Here is a 23057-nt window from a genome sequence, read left to right as displayed (position 1 = left end):
AGTCAAATTTTACTTTAAAAAAATGAACATGTTATTCTGTCCTTTTCAACTACACTAGTTTTTCTTTATTCCAAACTGAAGAATTTGGGGAGTTGAAATCCACACATCTTTACAGTGGCCAACTTTGGAAAAAAAAAAAACTTATCTAAACAACTTTGACTCACAACTCACTCTTATTTCAGCGATCTCTCTCCTGCCCAGTGCCTCTTATACATTTTTGTTGGGTGTACAATGTTCCTTTCATTTTATTTGTGCATAAAGTTGTGTTATTCCACACACACCCCGCCCCCGATAATATAATCTTGTGGCTTTTTAGATCTGGAAGAACTGCCTAATTCAGGAGTCTTCCAGCTTTAAGACTTGTGGACTTCCAACTCCCAGAATTCCTCCTCTGGTCATGCTAGGTCAGGAATTCTGGAAGTTGAAGTCCACGTCTTAAACTGGCCAAGTTGGAAGTCCCTTGTGATATATGATGGATGGATGGATGGATGGATGGATGGATGGATGGATGGATGGATGGACGGACAGACAGACAGACAGACAGACAGACAGATAGATAGATAGCTGGCTGGGGAATTCTGGGAGATGAAGTCCACCCATCTTAAAGTGTCCAAGGTTAAGAAATACCCCTGTAGAGAAAACAAGGGCACAGACTACGATAACCCTCCAGATGTAAAGAATAAGTTAGGTTTAATTTTCTTTTAAAAAACGACACAGAAGAAATGCAGGCAAAAAAAGTATAAAGGACTGTGCCATAAAATTCTGAATGGACTTTCGAGTCTGCAATCAACAAAGGAACTTATAACTTTTCCCACTATAAATATTTTGGGGGTGTCGGTCTCTTTAGAATTACGCCTAAGCAGATACACACCAGTCAAACTTACACTGTCCGTTGGAATCCTTTTCTAACTCGGAGTACCACGAAGGCCAAGCTTTCCCTCGTGGGAGTGGGCTTAGACTCCAACCTCGAAGTAGGGCAGAGAAAACAATACTGAACACAACTCCAGGAAGTCAATTCTGGAGCAAACATCTCAGAAATAAGACAGCTTCTAAATGATCAGGGTAGTGGGCACCAGGCCCAAACCCTGAATTTCAGAGGGTTCCTTCCTGACACTACATAGATACCCAATCCACCCAATTCCTGGCCTCTTGCTACTTTGTGAACCAAGCCCACCAGTGTCCCTCCGTACTGGCGGAAGTTGCAGGCCCCGGGGGTCTCGGTGTAGGGTGTTTCCCGGGAATGATCTCACGGAGCTAAATTGTCCCCGCGTGGCAAATCGATAATTTGTCCCGCAGTGAATTGCCCAGGACGAAGTGGCAGCGGGGAGCGACACGGAACGGGATGGACGATTGACGGCTCTGGTGGGTCACCTGGCATGGAGCGGGGTGGGGAGGAGAAGCCAGGGTGAAGGGGGCGGGGCCAGGCAGCCGCGGCCAATTGTCCCATTCCATAGCCAGGACAATAACAATCAAAGCCGGAGAGGAAGTGGCGTCCTTTTTGTCACAGACACAAGGACGCGCGTCAATTTGCGGTGCACACAAAACGGAACGGAGAGAGAAAACGTTCCGTGGCCAGTTTTTCCCCTACAAATTTCCCCTCGTCTTGGCAGGAGATGCTCCTCAGTGGCGATTAAAGGGGACTTTGCGTTTCCGATACGGCGAAACGTCTCTCCAGTACGAGGGCCCTTGGCGCATGACGAAGGGAGCGCCCGCATGTGTTCTTCGATGCCACCCGGACCTTGGGAAGATGTTTTCTTCATTGTGGGAGGGGTAAGGCGGGAAGGGATGCGGGTGGCCCCACAGGTGGCAATGAAAGTTGTCGAGGGCCACATCTGCGGAGAAAGTAAAACGGGGAAGAAGCGGTAGAGAGGCTTTCCCCGCTATGCGCCTCTAACACGCAGTCAGTTTTCGCCATCAAAAGAGAGATCTTCACACAACCCACCTATAACCTAATTAACTCTTGGTTTATATATAAAAGTGAAAGACCACTCACACATCCTCACAAAATCTCCAGAACCGTAAAGCCTACAAACTTGATATTTGGCAATGTGGGGAATACGACAAGGATATTATATATTTAATAATAATATAATCACAGCTGCGAGATTGGCTAGTGCACAACAATGGAAATGTAAAGAGACTCCAAGTGAAACAGAAATAATTAGGAAGATCTGGATGTGTGCAGAAATGGACAAATGGACAAAAGAATTAAAAAATAAGGATGAATTGGATTATTACAACGTATGGGATAAGTTTATGGTTGGTTAGAAAAGAGGAAGGATCAAGATAATAAGAAATGATTAACTGTATATATTATATACTACGTATTCAATGTAAATATGTACTATTTTGATATGTAACTTAGCAATGTAAGACAACTATGTGGGTTAGGATTGTACCACGTTCATTGTTTTTAATGTGCTTTTCTGTTTTGTTTTTGTGTTTGTCTAATAAAATTAAAATTAAAAAAAAGTGTCCATGTGATCACATGGTTGCAAACTGGGGATCTGGGCACTGGACAACCAGCTCCCATTTCCAACTATCACAGTGTCCTGTAGTTACATCCACATGGTTTCTGATCTACGGAATGTCACATGTCGCAATCACGGGGGTTCCTCATTTAATCACTCAAGGCGTTTCGCTGAACGACGGTAATGGGTCTGCGTTCTTTACAACCGCATTGCTCAGTGATGGAAATTCCTATTCCAATTATCGTCATTAAGTGGGTTCTTCCTCAGTCTCACTTCCCCCAGAAATGCCTCTGGATTCCTTTGTGTGCCATGCCTGTTTCTGGTTAAGCTAGAAGCAACTGCTAACTTGAGATCAGCATTGAGAGAAAGAGAGAGAGAAAGAGAGGGAAAGAGGGGAGAGAAGAAGGGAGGGAGAAAGAAAGGAAGAGAGAGGGACAGAGAGGGAGGGAGGGAGAGGGAGAAAGAGAGAAAAGGGGAGAGACAGGGAAAGGGACAGAAAGAGAGGAAGGGAGAAAGGGGAGGAGAGAGAAGGAGGAAGAGGGAGAAAAAGGGGGAGAGAAAGACAGGTAGAGAGGGAAGCACAGAGAGAGAAAGGAGGAGAGAGGGAGGGAGAAAGAGAAGGGGAGATAGGTACAAAGAGAAAGGGAGGGAGGGAGAGATGGGGGAGAGAGAGAGAGGAAGGGAGAGTGATGGAGAGGAAGAAAGGAAGAGGGAAAAGAGAGAGGGAGTGAGAAAGAGGGGGAAGAGAGGGAGAAAGGGAAGGACAAAGAGGAAAAGAGGTGAGACAAGGGGGAGAGAGAGAAAGAGGGGGACAGAAAGAGGGAAGAAGGAGAGAGGGAGGGAGAAGGGGAGAAAGACGGGGAGATAGGAAAAGAGGCAAGGAGAGGGAAAGAGGGAGAAGGAGAGAGAGAAAGAGAGCGCACACTTGGGCACATAACCACTGACCTCTGAAGACGTTTTCTGGGTGAAAGGAGAGGCCTCGGGGCTCCTCAAAGCGGTCAAATCCTGAGAAAGGCGTTGGTGACCCCGCATCGTTGGGAACGAGTAAAAAGTTGTCATAGAAACTGGGGCGCCGTGGGTAATGCCAGTCGGCTTCGAAACGGTCAGCAGGGGTCACTTGACCTGTAGGATCAAACAAGACCATTCTGGGCACCTCAACCCACCCCCCTCTGTATCAGGGACGTCCGCAAAGTGTAAAAAAACCCCTCCCCTAAAAAAAAGATCAAGATGGCGGCCATGGCTGCGCCAGTGACGTCCATCAGAAACGGAGGGAGCTCCGATGGCTACACTGGGGCTGCCATCTTGACTTTTTTGACCACGCCCGGCCCACATGTCTGCTCAGCGTGGACCTTTCCGGGCTTGCAAGCCAGGTCAGGTGCTCCACAAGCGTCCCCGTAGCTAGATGGTGATCTCCAGCCCAGAGGAGGGATTCAAAAAATCCCAGCGACTGATTCGCAGCCCGGTTGCTGGGTGGGTGTGGCCCTGGTGGGCGTGGCCTACCAGAACTTCTGGGAGGGGCCATTCTTCACCTTCCCCAGAGTCCGGAGGCTTCCCTCAGGCCTCTGGGAGGGCGAAAACAGCCTCTCCCAGGCTCTAGAGGCCCTCTAGAGATATAAATTTAACATCCAGTTCGCCCGAACTGGTCGAATCCCACCCCTGCTCCAGCCTGCTAAGAACCCCACTGCTTGGTCTCCTCCCATGACCTCTCCAGCCTCAGATACTTGCGTTCTTTGTAGAGCCATCCAGTTGTGGGCATGGGATGCTCCAGGAAGCCCTTGGTGTCTTCATCATCCCACCTGCAGCCTTTGCCGTATCCTATAATGTCCTCGGGGGCAGCTAGGAACCTGATGGCCTGCCTTTGTTCTGAAGGAAAGGAGGCCTGTTCACTGACTTTGCCTTATCTGAACACAGATTCACTTCTCTCATATTTAACTTCAGAATAAGTGAATATATATATATATATATACAGGATAGATAGACAGACAGATGATAGATAGATAGATAGATAGATAGATAGATAGATAGATAGATAGATAGATAGATAGATAGATAGATAGATAGATAGATAGATAGAGATAGAGGAGATAGAGATATAGACAGATAGATAAGATAGATAGGAGGAGGTAGATAGAGATAGATAGATAGATAGATAGATGGAGATGAGATATAGACATAGGTAGGATAGATGGGGGATAGATAGATAGATAGATAGATAGATAGATAGATAGATAGATAGATAGATAGATAGATAGATAGATAGAGGAGATAGAAATATAGACATAGGTAGGTAGGTAGGTAGATAGATAGATAGATAGATAGATAGATAGATAGATAGATAGATAGATAGATAGATAGATATGGATGGAGAGAGAGAGAGAGAGAGAGACATATAGATATATAGATATAGGTATAGAGGGAGAAAATGAATGAATGAATTCTTTATTGGCCAAGTGTGATTGAACACACAAGGAATTTGTCTTTGGTGCAAATGCTCTCAGTAGACACAAAAGAAAAGATACATTCATCAAGAGTCAAGAATCATCAGGTACAACACTTAATGATAGTCATAGGGTACAAATAAACAGTCAATATAAATTGTAAGGATGCAAGCGACAAAGTTACAGTCATGCAGTCAGGGGAGGGATGATAAGGAGTGATGAGAAGATTAACAGTAATAGTAGTGCAGACTTTGTAAATAATTGAACAGTGTTGATGGAATTATTTGTTTAGCAGGGTGATGGCTTTCAGGAAAAAACTCCCCTTGTGTCTAGTTGTTCTGCTGTGCAGGGCTCTATAGCAGCCATTTGAGGGTGGGAGTTGAAGGAGTTTATGTCCAGGATGTGAGGGGTTTAAAAATAAACTATCGCAAGAGTTCAGAAGAGGTTCGAGAGATGGATGCTAAATGCCGCTCTAACAAGAATTGTGAGGTTCTCCTCCTTGAGCAGGGGGCTGGACTAGAAGACCTCCAAGGTCCCTTCCATCCCATCCCATTCCATTCCATGAAACTACAGAGGAGGAAGAGGAGGAGGAGGACGGTGGGGTCCTTGGAGCTCTCTGAGCTTGGTAGTTTTCTTGCAGACATTATTTTACCATGCTAGGTAACATCATCCGTGCTACTGTAGTACAAACGACAGACTAGTAGACGCTGAGGTAAAAAGAGGCCTCTCTATCCATTGCGGTCTTTGATGTCACTAGAACCCTCAGCTGCTTACTCCAAAGGAGTCAGAAGTGGTATATTCAGCCGGTTCGGATCAGTTCTGGAGAACCGGTAGCGGAAATTTTGAGTAGTTCTGGAGAACCGGCCAATCCCGCCTCTTGACTGGCCCCGCCAACCCCCATCTCTTCTCTGCCTCCCATCGAGTCCCAGCTGATCGGCTGGGTCTCCTTTGGTTGCCCTGCACAGGAGAACGGAGCTGGAAAGCAGGTTAGTAACGGGGGGAGGGAAGGGGGATTTTGCAGTATATCCTTCCTCTGCCATGCCTGCCAAGCCACACCCACCAAACTAGGCCATGCCCATCCAGCCACACCCACAGAACACCATGCCCACCAAAGCCACGCCTGCAGCTGATCGGCTGGGTCTCCTTTGGTTGCCCTGCAGAGGAGAACGGACCTGGAAAGCAGGTTAGTGGGGAGGGGGACAGAAGGGGGATTTTGCAGTATATCCTTCCCTTGTCCCGCCCACCAAGCCACGCCCACCAAGCCACGCCCACAGAAACGGCAGTCAAAAGAAATTTCGAATCCCACCACCGTCCGGATCTCCGCAAACCAAACGGAACAGGTCGACGGGCCTCCTTCTACTCACCCCCCCAGCGATTCTTCTCTGGGATTGCCACCCCCCAGGCTTCGGCCAGATGGGTCAGGAGAAGGTTGGTGATCCGGCGATGCACCACGTTGTTCCAGTGGATGCCATCCTTGACGCGGTTCCCCAGGTCGAAGCGGAAGTGGAAGTGGAGGTCCACCACGTCAAAGAGATGGAGGTCGGCCAGGGTGGCCCCGTAGAAGTTGCCTTCGATGATGTCCTGCCGGAGAGTCTGGCTCAGGTGCTGCAGCTGAGAGACAGCAAGAAAATCATGGGCCCGCGTCCTCGGCTGGCAAGCAGAGCGGGTTTGGACTAGAACGGTGGTCGCCAACCGGTGGGCCGGGAACCACTGGTGCGCCATGAGAAAAATGTTGGTGGTCCGCAGAGAAATGTCACCCCACAAAGCAATTAATCCAGGCTGCGAGGGAACACAAGGCTGTGCTGCCCACATCACCCGTAGCAACACAGATCTCTGAGTGATCCTGTGATCCTGCGAGCAACTCAAACTGCTTTGCCTGATTTTGGGGTAAAAGTTGCTCTTTTTTTAAATAAAAAATTCAATATTTACATGCACGGTGTGTTGTGAGTTAATTTTGTGAGTTTGCTTGCAAGCAAATTTTATGTGACAGACTCAGGTAGCAGATTGCAGAAAGATAGATCTCTGAGTGACTCTGTGATCCTGTGAGCAACTCAATCTGCCTGCCTGCTTTGCCTGATTTTGGGGGTAAAAGTTGCTCTTTTTTAAAATAAAAAATTCAATATTTACATGCACGGTGTGTTGTGAGTTAATTTTGTGAGTTTGCTTGCAAGCAAATTTTATGTGACAGACTCAGGTAGCAGATTGCCGAAAGATAGATCTCTGAGTGACTCTGCGAGCAACTCAATCTGCCTGCCTGCTTTGCCTGATTTTGGGGTAAAAGTTGCTCTTTTTTAAAATAAAAAATTCAATATTTACATAAATATTTATAATATTTACATACAAACCATGCCCAGCCAGTCACATGACCACCAAGCCACACCCACAAATTAGGCCACACCCACAGAACTGGTTGTTAAGAAATTTGAATCCCAACCCTGAACTGGAACAAACCATAATCTCAGAACACACACGAATGCTGACATCCACCATTCAGACAACACCTCGAAGACAAGGCCCAGACTGGGGGCGGTTTCTACTCCTACCTCTGGTATAAGGAAGCCACCTTTGATCCTGGGGCCTAGAGGCATCGTCATGTTCCAGATGACCAAACAGGAAGGTGGGAGGTCAGCATCCAACTTGTTGAAGGCTATCTCCAAATTTCTGCGGTATTCCATCATGGAAGACGGGCCATATCTGCTCAGGGAGAGAAAACAAATGAACAAACGAACAAACCAGGATCTGCTGAGCACCAAGGGACTCAAACCTTTATAAATAAGCTTTGCTCTATAAGGTACAGCTCTATAAAGACTTAGTAAGGCCAAACTTGGAATACTGGCATCCAGTTTTGATGGCTACGATATTAAAAAAAAGATGTTGAGATTCTGGAAAGAGTGAAGAAAAGAACAACAAAGGAGGATAAAACGTATGAAGAACAGTGGCAGGAATTGGGTATGTCTAGTTTAATGACAAGAAGGACCAGGGGTGACATGGTAGCATCTTCCAATATTTGAGGGGCTGCCCCAAAGAAGGAGTCAAGCTATTCTCCGAAGTACCAGAAAGCAGGAGAAGAAGCAACGGATGGAAACGAATCCAGGAGAGAACCAGTCTGGAACTAAGGAGGAATTTCCTAACAGGGAGGACAATTGACCAGTGGAACTGCTTGCCACCAGGAGGTGTGGATGTTCCATCACTGGAGGATTTCAAGAAGGCCCTAGACAAGTCACTTCTCTGAAGTGGTAGAGGGTCTTCTGTCTTAGCAGCAGGTTAGATTAGATGACCTCCAAGGTCCCTTCCAACTCTTGTATTGATCCCTACAGCAGGAGTTTCCAATCTTGGCAACTTTACAAGCTGTGGACTTCAGTTCCCAGAATGCCTCCTCCTTAACCAAGATGAGGAATTCTGGGAGCGGAAGTCCACAAGGCTGGCTGAGGAATTCTGGGAGTGGAAGTCCACAAGGCTGGCTAAGGAATTCTGGGAGCAGAAATCCACAAGGCTGGCTAAGGAATTCTGGGAGCGGAAGTCTCCAAGGCTGGCTAAGGAATTCTGGGAGTGGAAGTCCACAAGACTGGCTGAGGAATTCTGGGAGCTGATTGAGGAAGTACCCAAGGCTGGCTGAGGAATTCTGGGAGCGGAAGTCCACAAGGCTGGCTGAGGAATTCTGGGAGCGGAAGTCCACAAGGCTGGCTGAGGAATTCTGGGAGCGGAAGTCCACAAGGCTGGCTGAGGAATTCTGGGAGCGGAAGTCTCCAAGGCTGGCTAAGGAATTCTGGGAGCAGAAATCCACAAGGCTGATTGAGGAATTCTGGGAGCTGAAGTCCACAAGGCGGCTAAGGAATTCTGGTGGCAGAAGTACCCAAGGCTGGCTGAGGAATTCTGGGAGTGGAAGTCCACAAGGCTGGCTGAGGAATTCTGGGAGCGGAAGTCCACAAGGCTGGCTGAGGAATTCTGGGAGCGGAAGTCTCCAAGGCTGGCTAAGGAATTCTGGGAGCAGAAATCCACAAGGCTGATTGAGGAATTCTGGGAGCTGAAGTCCACAAGGCCGGCTAAGGAATTCTGGTGGCAGAAGTACCCAAGGCCGGCTGAGGAATTCTGGGAGTGGAAGTCCACAAGGCTGGCTGAGGAATTCTGGGAGCGGAAGTCCACAAGGCTGGCTGAGGAATTCTGGGAGCAGAAATCCACAAGGCCGGCTGAGGAATTCTGGTGGCAGAAGTACCCAAGGCCGGCTGAGGAATTCTGGGAGCGGAAGTCTACAAGGCCGGCTGAGGAATTCTGGGAGCGGAAGCCCATGAGTCATAAAGCTGCCAAGGTTGGAGATTCCTGGGATTTAAGGCCTTTGCATCCCCAGGAGCCCTCTGAAGATTATTAAACGACCTTGACACCTAACACAACAGACAATACACTACCTGGAAACATCCCAAACGCAAGAATTGAGGATCAAAACATCTGGCTGTGGGCCAACCCGGAAATCTTTCAGGATGCTTTCAAAATATTCCGAGTAGATCCGCGTCAGGAAGTAGAAGCGGACGAGGTGATAACGGGTGCGATATTGGCGCACTTCCCGATAACGGATTCCGTTGTGTAGGCCATCCAGCACACCACCTTCAATTAATTGGTCGTTTTCAAAACTGAATTCCCCCTGGAAAGAGAGAGAGAGAGAGAGAGAATGAAAGAGAGAGAATGAGAGAGAATGAGAGAGAGAGAATGAAAGAGAGAGAGAATGAGAGAGAGAATGAAAGAGAGAGAATGAAAGAGAAAGAGAGAGAATGAAAGAGAGAATGAATGAGAGAGAGAATAAATGAAAGAGAGAAAATGAGAGAGAGAATGAAAGAGAGAGATAATGAAAGAGGGAGAGAATGAAAGAGAGAGAATGAGAGAATGAAAGAGAGAGAGAATGAAAGAGAGAGAGAATGAAAGAGAATGAGAGAGAATGAGAAAGAGAATGAAAGAGAGAGAATGAAAGAGAGAGAGAATGAAAGAATGAAAGAGAGAAAATGAAAGAGAATGAATGAAAGAGAGAATGAGAGAAAATGAAAGAGGGAGAGAATGAAAGAGAGAGAATGAAAGAGAAAGAGAGAGAATGAAAGAGAGAGAATGAAAGAGAGAATGAGAGAGAATGAAAAAGAGAGAATGAGAGAATGAAAAAGAATGAAAGAGAAAGAGAAAGAATGAATGAAAGAGAGAATGAGAGAGAATGAAAGAGAGAATGAAAGAGAGAATGAGAGAGAATGAAAGAGAGAAAATGAAAGAGAGAATGAAAGAGAGAATGAAAGAGAGAGAGAGAGAATGAAAGAGAATGAAAAAGAAAATGAAAGAGAGAATGAGAGAGAATGAAAACGAGAGAATGGAAGAGAGAAAATGAAAGGAGAGAGAGAGAATGAAAGAGGCCCATTACGATACCTTAGACTTCATTTGGGACGAAGTGAGTAAGGAGTCACTCTGGAGCAACTGAATGAGATCCTTGTAGACCGATCGCTGGACTGCAGGAAGAGGAAGAGAGAGAATTTACAGATTAACAGAGTTGGAAGGGGTCTTGCAGGTCATCTAGTCCAACCCCCACCCAAGCAGGAAACCCGTCTCATCCTCGGCACCCCCTTTTTTGAACTATTACCATCTGGCAGATGGTTCAGGATAATAAAAACAAGGACAAATAGGCTGAAAAACAGCTTCTATCCCAGGGCAGGAGCTCTCTTGAATTCTGCTGTATAGTGCAGTGTTGGTGTGGTATCGGGGGGTTTCCGGTTTAATGTGTGAAGGGTGAAGGATGTGTGTTTGTGTTTATTTTCATGGTCATGATGTGCACTGAAGATGGTGTTTGATTTCGTTGTATGAGGTGCAATGACAATAAAGTAAAGTAAACTAAACTATGATGGGAGCTGCAGTCTCGAGATAGGCCCCAAAAGGCTGGGGAAAACTAGCTCCGATGCCTTCAAGAGAGCTGGCAGCTCAGAGGGGAAGGTCAGAAACAAAATAGTTAAGACAAATAGATCCTAGATTGGGAATAGTGTACTAATAATATGAACGTTAAAGGTTTAATAATTTATTTATTTTTTTAAGTAGGGCAGAATGATGCCAGAACGGTCACTCTGGGTATGATATTTACAGTTGTAAACAATAAAAATATATTTGAGAGAGAGAGAGAGAGGCAGGGAGAGAGATAGAGAGGGAGAGAAAGAGAGAGACAGAAAGAGAGAGAGAGATTGAGAGGGGGATTGAGAGAGAGAGAGAGAGAGAAGAGAGAGAGAGGGAGATCGAGAGAGGGGATTGAGAGAGAAAGAGAGAGAGGGAGAGGGGAGAGAGGGAGGGAGAGAGATAGAGAGGGGAGAGAAAGAGAGAGAGAGAAGAGAGAGAGAGAGATTGAGAGGGGGGATTGAGAGAGAGAGAGAGAGAAAGAGAGAGAGAGGGAGATCGAGAGAGGGGATTGAGAGAGAAAGAGAGAGGGAGCAGGGGAGAGAGGGAGGGAGAGAGAGAGAGGGAGATTGAGAGGGGGATTGAGAGGGGGGAGGAGAGGGGGAGAGAGGGAGAAAGAGAGGGAGATTGAGAGAGCGGGGATTGAGAGAGGGGGAGAGGGGGAAGGAGGGAGGGAGGAAGAGAAAGAGAGAGAGGGGAGATTGGGAGAGGGGGATTGAAAGAGAGAGGGAGAGGGGAAGGAGGGAGGGAGGAAGAGAAAGAGAGAGGGAGATTGAGAGCCGGGATTGAGAGAGAGGGGGAAGAGAGGGAGAGAGGGAGGGAGGGAGAGAAAGAGAGAGAGATTGAGAGAGCGGGGATTGAGAGAGAAGAGGGAGAGAGGGAGGGAGAGAGGGAGAGAAAGAGAGAGAGATTGAGAGAGCGGGGATTGAGAGAGAGGGGGAGGGGAGGGAGGGAGAGAAAGAGAGCGAGAGAGAGACAGAGAGAGGGGAGCTCTTCTCCCCTCACCATCTACACTCACTTGAATCTCCCAAGATGACCACAAATTTGTTGTGTAGCAGCTGACGGGCATCCTGGGAATTCAAGCGGAGCATCTCGGAGGAACGACGTGGTTTTGGGCAGCCGAGGAATTCAGGGTCTGCAAAAGAAGACGGTTGCACCCTCAAGGGCTTGTCCCAGAGGTGGTATATACAAAGGTCTGCAGGGGCCATGCATAAGCGCACTAACATTCCTACCCTCCCTGTCCTATTGTTTCTTTTACTTTTCTTATATGTACCCATTTCATGTCTATACTTATACCTACTATCTTGTAAGCGATTGACAAATCAAATAAATCAAATCAAATATTCAACCAGTTCTGACCAGTTCTGGAAAACTGGGAGTGGAAATTTGGAGTAGTTGGGAGAACCGGCCAATCCCACCTCTGACTGGCTCCACCAACCCCATCTCTTCTCCACCTCCCATTGAGTCCCAGCTGATCAGGTCTCCTTTGGTTGCCCTGCGCAGGAGAACGGAGCTGGAAAGCAGGTTAGTGGTGCGGAAGGGAGGGGGATTTTGCAGTATCCTTCTGCCAGGAGGGGGGAGAGAATGATTTTACAGTATCCTTCCTCTGCCACGCCCACCAAGCCACACCCACACAAGCAGTCATAAAAAAAAATTGAATACCACCACTGAGGCCTTGTCCCAAAGTCCCAAAGCTGTTTTTTCTCCCTCAACCACCACGCCAGCTCTCATCATGGGAAGTTGTAGAAGAACCAGAAAGATCTCAACAGATGAGACCCCTTTGCCCTAGAGTCTCCTGTTGGAGCAGGGGTGTTGGACTAGAAGATCTCTGGGGGTCCCTTCCAGCTCTATTCTGACCAATGTCCCCCCCCAGATTGCAAAGAGGAAGGTCAAGGGGATTAGAATTAAGGACCATTAAGGTTCAGCTGCAGTTTAGAATGATTGCTCCAGCCCATCCAGGTAGCCCTTGACTTACGACAGCCCATTTAGGGACCACTCGAACTTACGACGGCCCTGCGAAAAAAAAGTGAGCGATGACCTTTTTTTTTCAGAGCCCAATTTTTTCAGAGACGGGGGCGGGTGGGGTGATAAATGAGTTGGGCTGCATTTCACGACCTTGCTCGCCACCGTCGCTAAGTGAATTGCCGCCGTTGTTAAAAGTAACCCGGTCGTTAAGCGGATCTGGCTTCCCCCATTGAGTTGGCTCGTCAGAAGGCTGCAAAAGGGGATCGTGTGACTCCCCCCCCGCCCCCCCCAGGACACGACCGTCATAAATATGAGACGGTTGCCAAGCTTGTCTGAATGTTGATCGCGTTGTTTGAAAGCAAAATCCTTCTGGGTTCACGTCCAAGTGGGGGAAAAAGACACTGGAAACATGGAGGCTGTTAGGAAAGATGGTTTAATGGTGGATAATCGCAGGACCACATGGCTTGAAGCTCCAAAGGGAAAAGGATGGATGAGAAGAGAAGGTCAAGAAGGGCCGAGATGCTGAGAGTACCTGGGTTTTATAACCTTGGCTGGGATTTGAATTGGAGCTTGTATTCTGATTGGTTGTCAGACTCCCATGGGGCCGTGCACATGGGGCAACTCTGTAGGCTGTCCTGAGTCCCAGGCTTGGTTGAGCTTTTGCTGGATGATGATCAGTCTGGAACCCACATTACGTACCTGATATTAACACAGTTGAGAAAGTCCAGAAATATTTCACAGGAAGAGTTCTCCACTCCTCTACTCGTTGCAGAAGACCTTATGCCACCAGACTTGAAATTCTAGACCGAGAAAACCTAGAACTACACCACCTTCGGTCCGATCTACGTACAGTATATAAAATCATACATTGCAATGTCCTACCTGTCAATGAATACTTCAGCTTCAACCATAATAACACAAGAGCACACAATAGATACAAACTCAAGGTAGATCGCACCAAACTTGATTGCAGGAAATACGACTTCAGCAACAGAGTGGTCAATGTCTGGAATCCTCTACCTGACTCTGTGGTTTCTTCCCCAAACCCCAAAAACTTTAACCTTATTGACCTCACTCCTTTCCTAAGAGGTCTGTAATAGGGGGGCGTGCATAAGCGCACCAATGTGCCTACCGTCCCTGTCCTATTGTTTCTTTTATTTTTCTTATAGGTATCCATTCATAGCTATGTATATACTTATACCTACTATCTTGTAAGCAATTGACAAATCAAATAAATAAATAAACAAACAAACAAACAAATAAATGCACTGAAAAGAGCTTTTGGCAATTGCTATAACTTTACCTGGAGATCTTTGTTATGCAAAGTATTCTGGCCCAGGCCTTAATGGCCCACCCATTAACAAAGGTGGGGGTGAGTTTCTGCTTGTCAGTTTCTACTCTTTTTAGAGGAAATACTCTGCCTTTTTAATATTTCCTAGGATATTTCAATTTTCTAGGAGAGGGGTGGGTGCTAACTTCCTGCAGCGGGACCATGGGAACGCGGCGACGGTCATTAAGTGTGAAAAATGGTCGCGGGGCCCCATTTTCAGTACCATTGTAACTTTGAATGGTCACTCAATGAACCGTTGTAAGTTGGAGAGTCCTGAGAGGGAGAGAGAGAAGAGAGAGGGAGGCAGAAATAGATGGAGACAGCAAGAGAAATGGATGAAGTCGGAGAAGAAAGAGAGAGAGAGAGAGAAAAAATGAAGAAAGAGAAATGACACAATGACAGAGTTGCAAAAACGGACCCTGGAGGTCATCTAGCCCAACCCCTGGCTCAAGCAGGAGACCCTCTACCATTTTAGAGAAGTGGATGTCCAAACTCTTCTTTAAAAACCTCCAGTGATAGAGCACCCACAACTTCTGGTGGCAAGTAGTTCTACTGGTGAACTGTCCTCGCTATCAGGAAGTTTCTGCTAGATTTTCTTCTAGGTTGTTTCTCTCCTTGATAAGTTTCCATCCCTGTGTTTTGCCTTCTGGTGGCTTTGCAAGATCAGTTGAATAAATCAAAGAAGTTGAAAAAGAAATAAATCATAAACAAATAAATATGTATTTATTGATTTTACTAGCTCGATACCCGTGCTTCGCTATGAAACTATGCGGTCGGGCATAGTTTGTGGAGAGGAAAGTAAGGGAAAAAAATGTGTCTCTGCCTACCAGCATCCACCGGTCTTCATCTGGCGATCGTCAGAATTGAGGACTGTTTGAAAACTGAAAGATTATTGGCTGTGTGAGCAAGAAGGAGACGGCAAGGAGCCTGGTCGTGGCTTAGCTCAACTGTTCTATACTAAAGCTGCCTGGTGCTGCTGTGAAACTAAAACTGAAACTCCTCCGCTTGTGTTTTGCATTTGGAAGAGATTTCTTTTTTTCAGGTGGGGAGGGGGAGTACAACTCCTTAGCATCAGAGCGTGTTAATAATAATAATATAGGAAATAATACTAATGCTCTGATGGTCATTTGGAAAAATCCTTTCTTAGTGAGCCCCTAGAAACCAAGAGGAACATAGGTGCCAAATTTCAAGTTCGTAGACTTTACGGTTCTGGAGATTTTGTGATGATGCATGAGGGGTATTTCACTTTTATACATATTAGATTAGAAGATCAATAAAATAAAATACATCAGATATATACATAACAAATAAATAAAACAATAAATAATAAAAACAGTAATACATAAAATAAAGACATAATGCTTAAAATAATTAAATAAATATTACATAAAATAAATGCCCAAGGAATAAAATACATAAGAAACAAAAGATATAAAGTGAGTAAAACAAATATACAATAAATAAATAAAATGCATACTGCATAAAATAAATAATGAACAGTGTAGAGAATCAATAAAACATATAAGAAATAAATAAAACAAATAAAATAAATGCATAAAAATAAAATGCATCATACATAAAATAAATACAATAATGAACAGTATATAGAATAAATAAAACACAAATAAAATGAATAAAATGCATAAAAATAAATAAATGGATAATACATAAAATAAATACAGTAATGAACAGTGCATAGAATAAAACACATAAAACGAATAAAACATATCAAACAAATAAAATAAATGCATAATGTAGCAGCAATTCACGTTTTCAACGCAGAACAAGAGACCACGAGAGATGGAAGAGTACAGGTTTATTTGCGCAAAGTGTTCAGAGCATTAACATGACAAATTCTGAACCCCCCCTACATACTGGGGTTAGTTCTTTTATACCTTATGATGATTCCAGCCCAAGCCTGGGCGTTCATCTATGACCTATTTACCAAATATGGATTTTATGCTTACAAAACACACAAAAACATATTTTCCTGGGAACAGAACATAACAAAGAGGATGTGGTAAAGAAGACAGGATGTATGTAAGTATATGTTGTCTTTTACCGTTATCTTACACCTACAGATGTTCTTCCATGACCTTTCCTTGTTCTCAGCTTTCTTGTTCTCAACTTTAGGTACATCGTTACTTCCTCTAAATAGATTTCTTAATTATTCAACGTAATACAGACAGAGCTGCTTTCTGTCCTTATGACTTATATATCAGATAGTTATAGTATAGATAGTTATAGTATGCCAAGGATCTAGCTAACTTATATAAAATGGATCCCTTTTCTGGTCCTGCTTCAATAAGAAATAAATAAAATGCGTAATACATAAAATAAATAGAATAAGGAACAGTGTATAGAATAAATAAAATACATAAGAAATAAATAATACAAATAAAATAAATGCATAAGAAATAAATAAAATGCACAATACATGAAATATACAATAATGACCAATGTATAGAATAAATAAACACATAAATAAAACAAAATAAATGCATAAGAAATAAATAAAATACATGAAATATACAATAATGACCAATGTATAGAATGAATAAAACACATAAATAAAACAAATAAAATAAATGCATAAGAAATAAATAAAATGCACATACATAAAATATACAGTAATGACCAATGTATAGAATAAATAAAACACCTAAGAAATAAACAAAATGAATAAAATAAATGCATAAGAAATAAATAAAATACACCATATATAAAATAGATCAACGAATGAACAATGTATAGAATAAATAAAAAAACGTAAGAAATAAACGAATAAAATAAATACAGAAGAAATAAACAAAATACATAAACACATGCAATAAACAAAACAACAAATGAAATAAATACATAATAAATTCGCTGAAAATTAAGCTGAAAAAATAAAGAGAGAGATGGAGACCGAGAGATTCCACAAGGTTTTTCAATCCCCCTCGGCTTCTTTTACGGAAACCCAGTCATTCGTTTCCTGACGGTCCATCCAGCGTTTGCAAACCACAACTGCTCCCCCACGTAGTCTACCCTACTTAGATAACTTGGCTGATACTCCTTCCCCAAGGACCGGTTAGGCTCCACTTGTCCACCCACGTATGTACACACACACACACACACACACACACACACACCACTCTTCACGTTTCCCTTGCACCCTCCCTCTCTTGGCCTTTCTCTTGACCTTGGAGACCGAGTGGAAATGATAATCTAGCTTCACACACACACACACACACACACACACACACACACCCTCGCTTCTAATCCTTTGGGCCTTGAGCCTCCTGGCTTAAAACTCCAAAACCAGAAGACAAACAACAACAACAACAAAAAGACTTAACCTGAGATCCGAGCCAGGAACACGGGCTTCCGGTCCCGCTGCCGAAAACCATCCCAAATGGTCCAACCTGGCTTGTAGGATGAGAGTTAGTGGGGGGGGGTGTTTAAGCCACGATCTGCTGAAGGAAGGACCGCATTGTCGGTCCTGCCTCAGCTTGGGCTTCGAAAGGAAGAACAATCTTTTCCCTACCTTTTGGTCTCAAGCGGGGATGGGGGAAGCGGGTTGGAGTAGAAGGCCTCTAAGGGTCCCTTCCAGCTTGGTTTATTATCCTGTAGGGTTTCACTACAGGTCAAGGGATATACCGTCCAGGGGGAAAAAGCCAAAAGAACTGAAATGCCCGCGCTCCAAAGGATAATTTAGCCCGCCCCGAAAGTGCCTCCCACCCATCGCTGGTCCTTCACAAGCCCAATCAAATTTAAAATAATTGTTTTTGGAACCGTCTTCTGGGGGAATGCAGCCCCCGTGCTCCGTTTCCCAGGCGGCTGGCCTTGAGACGGAGTGCTGGGATGGAAGGAAGGGACTGTTGAACTTTCGTTCCCTGCAAGCAATTTCCCCCCCCCGCGCCCGCCCCCCCACCTCCCACCTGGCTCCCAAATTTCCTGGCAGGTTGGCACCGTCCTAAAAAAGTATTGTCAGGTGGCATCCGACAAATGGGAAGGCTGACACTTGGAGTACTGCATCCCCACTATAGGGAAAGAGAGAGAAAGGGAGAGAGGGAGAGAAAGAGAAAGGGGGAGAGACAGAGAAAGGGGGAGAGAGAGAAAGAGAGGGAGAAAGAGATAGAGAGAAAGGGGGGAGAGGGAAAGAGAGAGAAAGAGAGAAAGGGAGAGAGGGAGAAAGAGAGAAAGAGAGAGAGAGAGAAAGGGGGAGAGAGAAAGGGAGAAAGAGGGAGAGAGAGGGAGAGAGGGAGAGAGAGAAAGAGAAAAAGGAAGAGAGAGAGAGAGAGGGAGAGAGAAAGAGAGAGACAGAGAGAAAGAGAGAGAAAGAAAGGGAGGGAGAGAGAAAGGGGGAAAAAGGGAGAGAGACAGAAAGGGGGGAGAAAGAGAGAGAGAAAAAGGGAGAGAGTGAGAGAAAGGGGGAGAGGGAAAGAGAGAGGGAGAGAGAGAGAGTGAGAGAAAGGGGGAGAGAGAGAGAGAGAGAGAGACAGAGAGAGAGAGAGAATATGGGCACAGATCGCAAAAATTTTAAAAATGAAAAGAAAAAAAAGATTCTGAGAATCTCCAAGAGTGCAGAGAAGGGCAGATTAGGAGGCTAAAACGTGTGAATGGAGAAAAACAGGGCTGGAAGGGACCTTGGAGGTCATCTAGTCCAACCCCCTGCTCAGGCAGGAAACCCTCTCCCATTCCAGACAAATGCCTGTCCAATCTCTTCTTAAAAACTGCTTGCCACCAGAAGTTGTGGCTGCTCCATCGCTGGAGGATTTTAAGCAGAGATTGGACAACCATTTGTCTGAAATGATAGTGGGTTGGACTAGATGACCTCCGAGGTCCCTTCCAACTCTCTTAATCTGTTATCTGTGATCTGAAATGGTAGAGTGTTTCCTGCTTGAGAAGGGTGTTGGGCTAGATGGCCTCCGAGGTCCCTTTCCAGCTCGTTATTTTTTTTCTATTACAGGCAGTCCTCGACTTAAGTGATATAAATTCTGGGCTCAACTGTGGTCGTAAGTGAGAAGTTTGTTTTTGCCCCATTTTACCTTTCTGGCCAAAGCCATTAAGTGAGTCATTGCAGTTCAGCTAGTCATAGGGTCATTAAGTGAATCCATACCCCCCTCCGTTGACTTAGCTTGTCGGAAGGTCGCAAAAGCGGATCGTGTGACACACACACACACACACACCCAGGACGATGCGACCGTCATAAATACGGACCAGTTGTCAAGATACCCAAAATCACGCGATGCTGCAAAGGTCGTAAGTGTGAAAAAGTGCCATAAATTGCTTTTTTTCCAGTGGTGTCGTAACTTTGAACGGTCACTAAATGGAGCGTTGTAAGTCAAGGACACATTTGTTACTTTTAAGATGCCGGGACAGGAGTTTTGGGGGAGGCCCCCGCACCCCAAATTAAATGAGGACCAAACCAGACCAAGCAGCCTCCAAAACGAAAAAAAATACACACAGGTAGTTCTCAATTCACAAACGTTTTGTTTAGTGACCGTTCAAAGCTTATAATGGCACCCAAAAACAGTGGCTTATGACCAGGTTTCATCCCTATGACCAATGCGGTATCCCCAACAGTCCGACAATCACAGCTGACTCATATTTATGACGGTGGGCAGGCCTGCTTTAGCGACCGTCTGACAAGCCAAAACAACGGGAAGCCAGATTTGCTTAATAACTGCCTTAACAACGGCAGGGATTCCACTTAACGACGGTGGCAAGAAAGGTCCTAAACCCGAGGCAAAACCCAAACCACCCCATGTCCTGAGCGAGAAAAAGTTTCAACTGCGTTGTGGCCGCCGTAAGCCAAGGTACTGCCAGCAGGACACAAGATACAGAGGAAAGAAACCTCAAGAGATCATCTACTCTAACCCCACCGCCTCCCCCCCCAGTGTTCCATAACGGAAGTCCCAAAGTAGGAAAGAAGGACAATGAATAGAAAGAGAGAGAGATTCTACAAATATATCTATTTGAACACCTCAAAATCTAAAAACTATGATCGAAGCAGACTTCCTGTAAGTACCTGCAACCAGTTGGAGAAACGAGATCCACCCACTCAGGAGGCACAGCTGATGACCTTTATAGACTTCCACCCCCATCCCTCACCCCCTCCCATCATGCTAGGTGCCAAAAGGCTGCAGCTGTGGTTCCAGCTGTCAATTAAACCACAGCAGGTTGGGTCTTAACCCCTTCCGGCCCAGTTTTGTTTTTATTTTTATTTTTATTTTTTGCAGCATCTCAAAACAGCTTGGAAAGGTCCGACCTTATCGCCCCATCAACAGCCTTGGGAGGAATGGAAGGCCTGAGGACAGAGGTCGGGGGAAAAAAAAATGGAGGCCTCCTGCCTGAAGCAGGGGGGGTTGGACTAGAAGACCTCTGTGGGGTCCCTTCCAACTCTTGTCATTCTGGGAAAGAACAGACAGGGAGGTCACGGGGACCTCCTGCTCACCTCAAAGAGGAACGGGTGGCCTTTTAAGCTCTGAGTGGAGAGGAAGGCAGAGTAGAATAGGAATAGAAGGAAGGGAACGCCTAGGTCATCTAGTCCAACCCCCTGCTTAAGCACCACTGCTGACAGATGGCAGCGATGAATCAGATAATCAGAGTTGGAAGGGACCTTGTAGGTCATCTAGTCTAACCCCCCCTACCCGAGCGGGAGACCCTACACCATTTCTGACAGACGGCAGTCCAGTCTCTTCTTGAAAGTCTCAAGTGATGAAGCTCCCACAACTTCCTGAGGGCCACTTTTGTTCCATGGGTGGATTGTTTTCACGGTCAGAAAGTTTCTCCGTCTTTCCAGGTTGAAATTCTCCTTGTTCAGTTTCCATCCATTGTTCCTTGTCTGGCCTTTGGGTGCCTTGGAGAATAGCTTGACCCCCTTCCTCCTCCTCTCTGGGGTAGCCCCTCAAATATTGGAAGATGCTCTCCTGTCTCCCCTGGTCCTTCTCTTCACCAGACTAGCCATGCCCAGGTCCTGCAACCGTTCATCGTATATTTTAGCCTCCAGTCCCCTCATCCTCCTGGTTGCTCTTCTCTGCACTCTTCCTAGAGTCTTCTGGTGGCAAGCTGTTCCACTGGTTAATCATTATAATTGTCAGAAAATTTCTCCTTATTTCTAGGTTGAATCTCTCCTTGATCAGTTTCCATCCTTTTGCTTCTCGTCCTGCCTTCAGGGGCTTTGGAGAATGGCTTGACTCCCTCTTCTTTGGGGCAGCCCCTCAAATATGGGAAGACTGCCCATCCTGTCTCCCCTGGTCCTTCTCTTCCTTAGAGTAGACCTACCCGGTTCCTACAACCGTTCTCTGTATGTTTGAGCCTCCAGTCCTCTCGTCTTCCCCGTTGCTCTTCTTTCTGCACTCTTTCCAGAATCTCAACAGTCTTTTTTTGTTAGTGTGGTGACTTTTGCGGCATTCGTTAAAGTGTCTGTGCAAACATGCACCTAATTTCCCTTGCCGGAGCCCACTGCACCCCCTGCTGGCCGATAGATGTAAAAGGCGCACTCCTGTCATCTTTTGCGGCGCCCCCTATCGTACAACACTGAAATCATGCTCTGCTAGGGTGGAATCCACAACAGATTGTGTCTTCCCAGAGAAGGATGAGCCCTGCAAAATCCCCCTGTCCAGTACACACACACACACACACACACACACACACACACACACAGAGCCACTGGTTTGCTGCTGTGGTGAAGGGCTGGACCCAAGACTGGGTGACGAGTTCTAGTCCAGCTTTAGGGTGACTTCTGGTGGGTCATTCCCTCCCGGAATCACCTGCCTTCCCTGTTGTGGGGGGGAAAAAATGTGGTGATAGTCACATCACGGGCGCTTGGAGGTATGCAAAATACAGATTGTCCTCAACTTATGACAGTTCATTTAGTGACCAAGGTTACAACAGCACTGGAAAAAAAAGGGCCGTTTTTCACACTAACGACCGTGGCAGCATGATCAAAATTCAGACAGTTGCCAGTTGACTCACAGTTATGGCAGTCGCAGTGTCCCAGAGGGTCACGTGATTTTCCCCTTTGAGACCTCCTGACAACGGGGAAGCCGGATTTGCTTAACAACCGTGTTCCTAATTTAACAACTGCAGTGATTCGCTTAGCAACGATGGCAAGAAAGATGGGGGAAAAAAATGAAGCAAAATTCACTTGACAAATGTCTCACTTAGCAACAAAAACTGGGGGCTCAAGTTATGGTCATAAGTCAAGGACTACTTGTAAGTGGAAAATAAACCTCCAGGCTCTAATCTCTCTACATAAAAGCAAAATGCCCCTCAGGCATCATCACAAAATCTCCAGAACCGTAAAGCTTACAAACTTGAAATTTGGCACCTATGTTCCTCTTGGCTCCTAGGGGCTCACTAAGAAAGGATTCTTCGAAATGACCCTCAGAGCATTTAGAGCATTTCCTATATTATGATTATTAACACGCTCTGATGCTAAGGAGTCCTACTCCCCCTCCCCACCTGAAAAGAAATCCCTTCCAAAGGCAAAACACAAGCAGAGGAGAGGAGAGTTTAGTTTCGCTTTCACAGCACCAAGCAACTTTAGGACAGAACAGTTGAGCTAAGCCACGCCCAGGCTCCTTGCTGTCTCCCTTCTTGCTCACACAGCAAATACTCTTTCAGTTTCCAAACAGCCCTCCACTCTCTCACACACTGACAGGACGCTAGCCAGATGAATACCGATGTGGATGCTGGTCGGCAGAGGCAGGAATTTCTCCCCCCTTATTTTCCTCCCAAAAAACTAAGCCCGACCACATAGTTTCTTGGCAAAGCACGGGGATTCAGCTGGTATAATAATAGAGTACATTATTATGTAATATAATACATTTTACTAATAAAATGGGCGTGGCAGCATGATTGAAATACAGGTAGTCCTTGACTTACATCATTCACAAAATGAAGCGAGACAGTTTGAGTTTTGCCCCCATTTTATGACTTTTCTTATGACTTTTC

The 23057-nt window shown here is 45.6% G+C and overlaps 1 protein-coding gene and 1 long non-coding RNA gene across 2 annotated transcripts; both read right to left on the bottom strand.

Annotated features, from left to right (window-relative positions):
* Positions 1-1591: 1591 nt before the first annotated feature.
* On the bottom strand, positions 1592-3587 carry LOC113453796 (uncharacterized). Its single transcript, XR_003376319.2, has 2 exons — positions 3417-3587; positions 1592-1832 (listed from the first exon to the last, which is right to left on the bottom strand). It is a non-coding gene; the product is annotated as an uncharacterized LOC113453796 (long non-coding RNA).
* A 553-nt stretch (positions 3588-4140) lies between these two features.
* LOC113454744 (PC-esterase domain-containing protein 1A-like) lies at positions 4141-11922 on the bottom strand. Its single transcript, XM_087936729.1, has 6 exons — positions 11835-11922; positions 10307-10386; positions 9313-9545; positions 7453-7603; positions 6274-6520; positions 4141-4334 (listed from the first exon to the last, which is right to left on the bottom strand). The coding sequence occupies exons 1-6, from the start codon at positions 11905-11907 to the stop codon at positions 4141-4143; spliced, it is 978 nt and encodes a 325-aa protein (XP_087792855.1). The 5' UTR covers positions 11908-11922.
* Between the last annotated feature and the right edge of the window lie 11135 nt (positions 11923-23057).

The sequence above is a fragment of the Pseudonaja textilis genome, chromosome 6 (assembly GCF_049901715.1).
Source record: "Pseudonaja textilis isolate UNSWEBS1 chromosome 6, rPseTex1.2, whole genome shotgun sequence".
Classification (NCBI taxonomy): domain Eukaryota; kingdom Metazoa; phylum Chordata; class Lepidosauria; order Squamata; family Elapidae; genus Pseudonaja; species Pseudonaja textilis.
Note: the sequence above shows the minus strand (reverse complement) of the source record. Positions and strands in the feature narration are given on the sequence as shown.

Coding starts and splice junctions, on each gene's coding strand:
- LOC113454744 (XM_087936729.1), bottom strand. CDS start 11,907: ATGCTCCGCTTGAATTCCCAGGATGCCCGTCAGCTGCTACACAACAAA. Junction 10,387..11,834: donor GGTCATCTTGGGAGATTCAA/GTGAGTGTAGAT, acceptor CTCTTCCTGCAG/TCCAGCGATCGGTCTACAAG. Junction 9,546..10,306: donor CGTCCCAAATGAAGTCTAAG/GTATCGTAATGG, acceptor CTCTCTTTCCAG/GGGGAATTCAGTTTTGAAAA.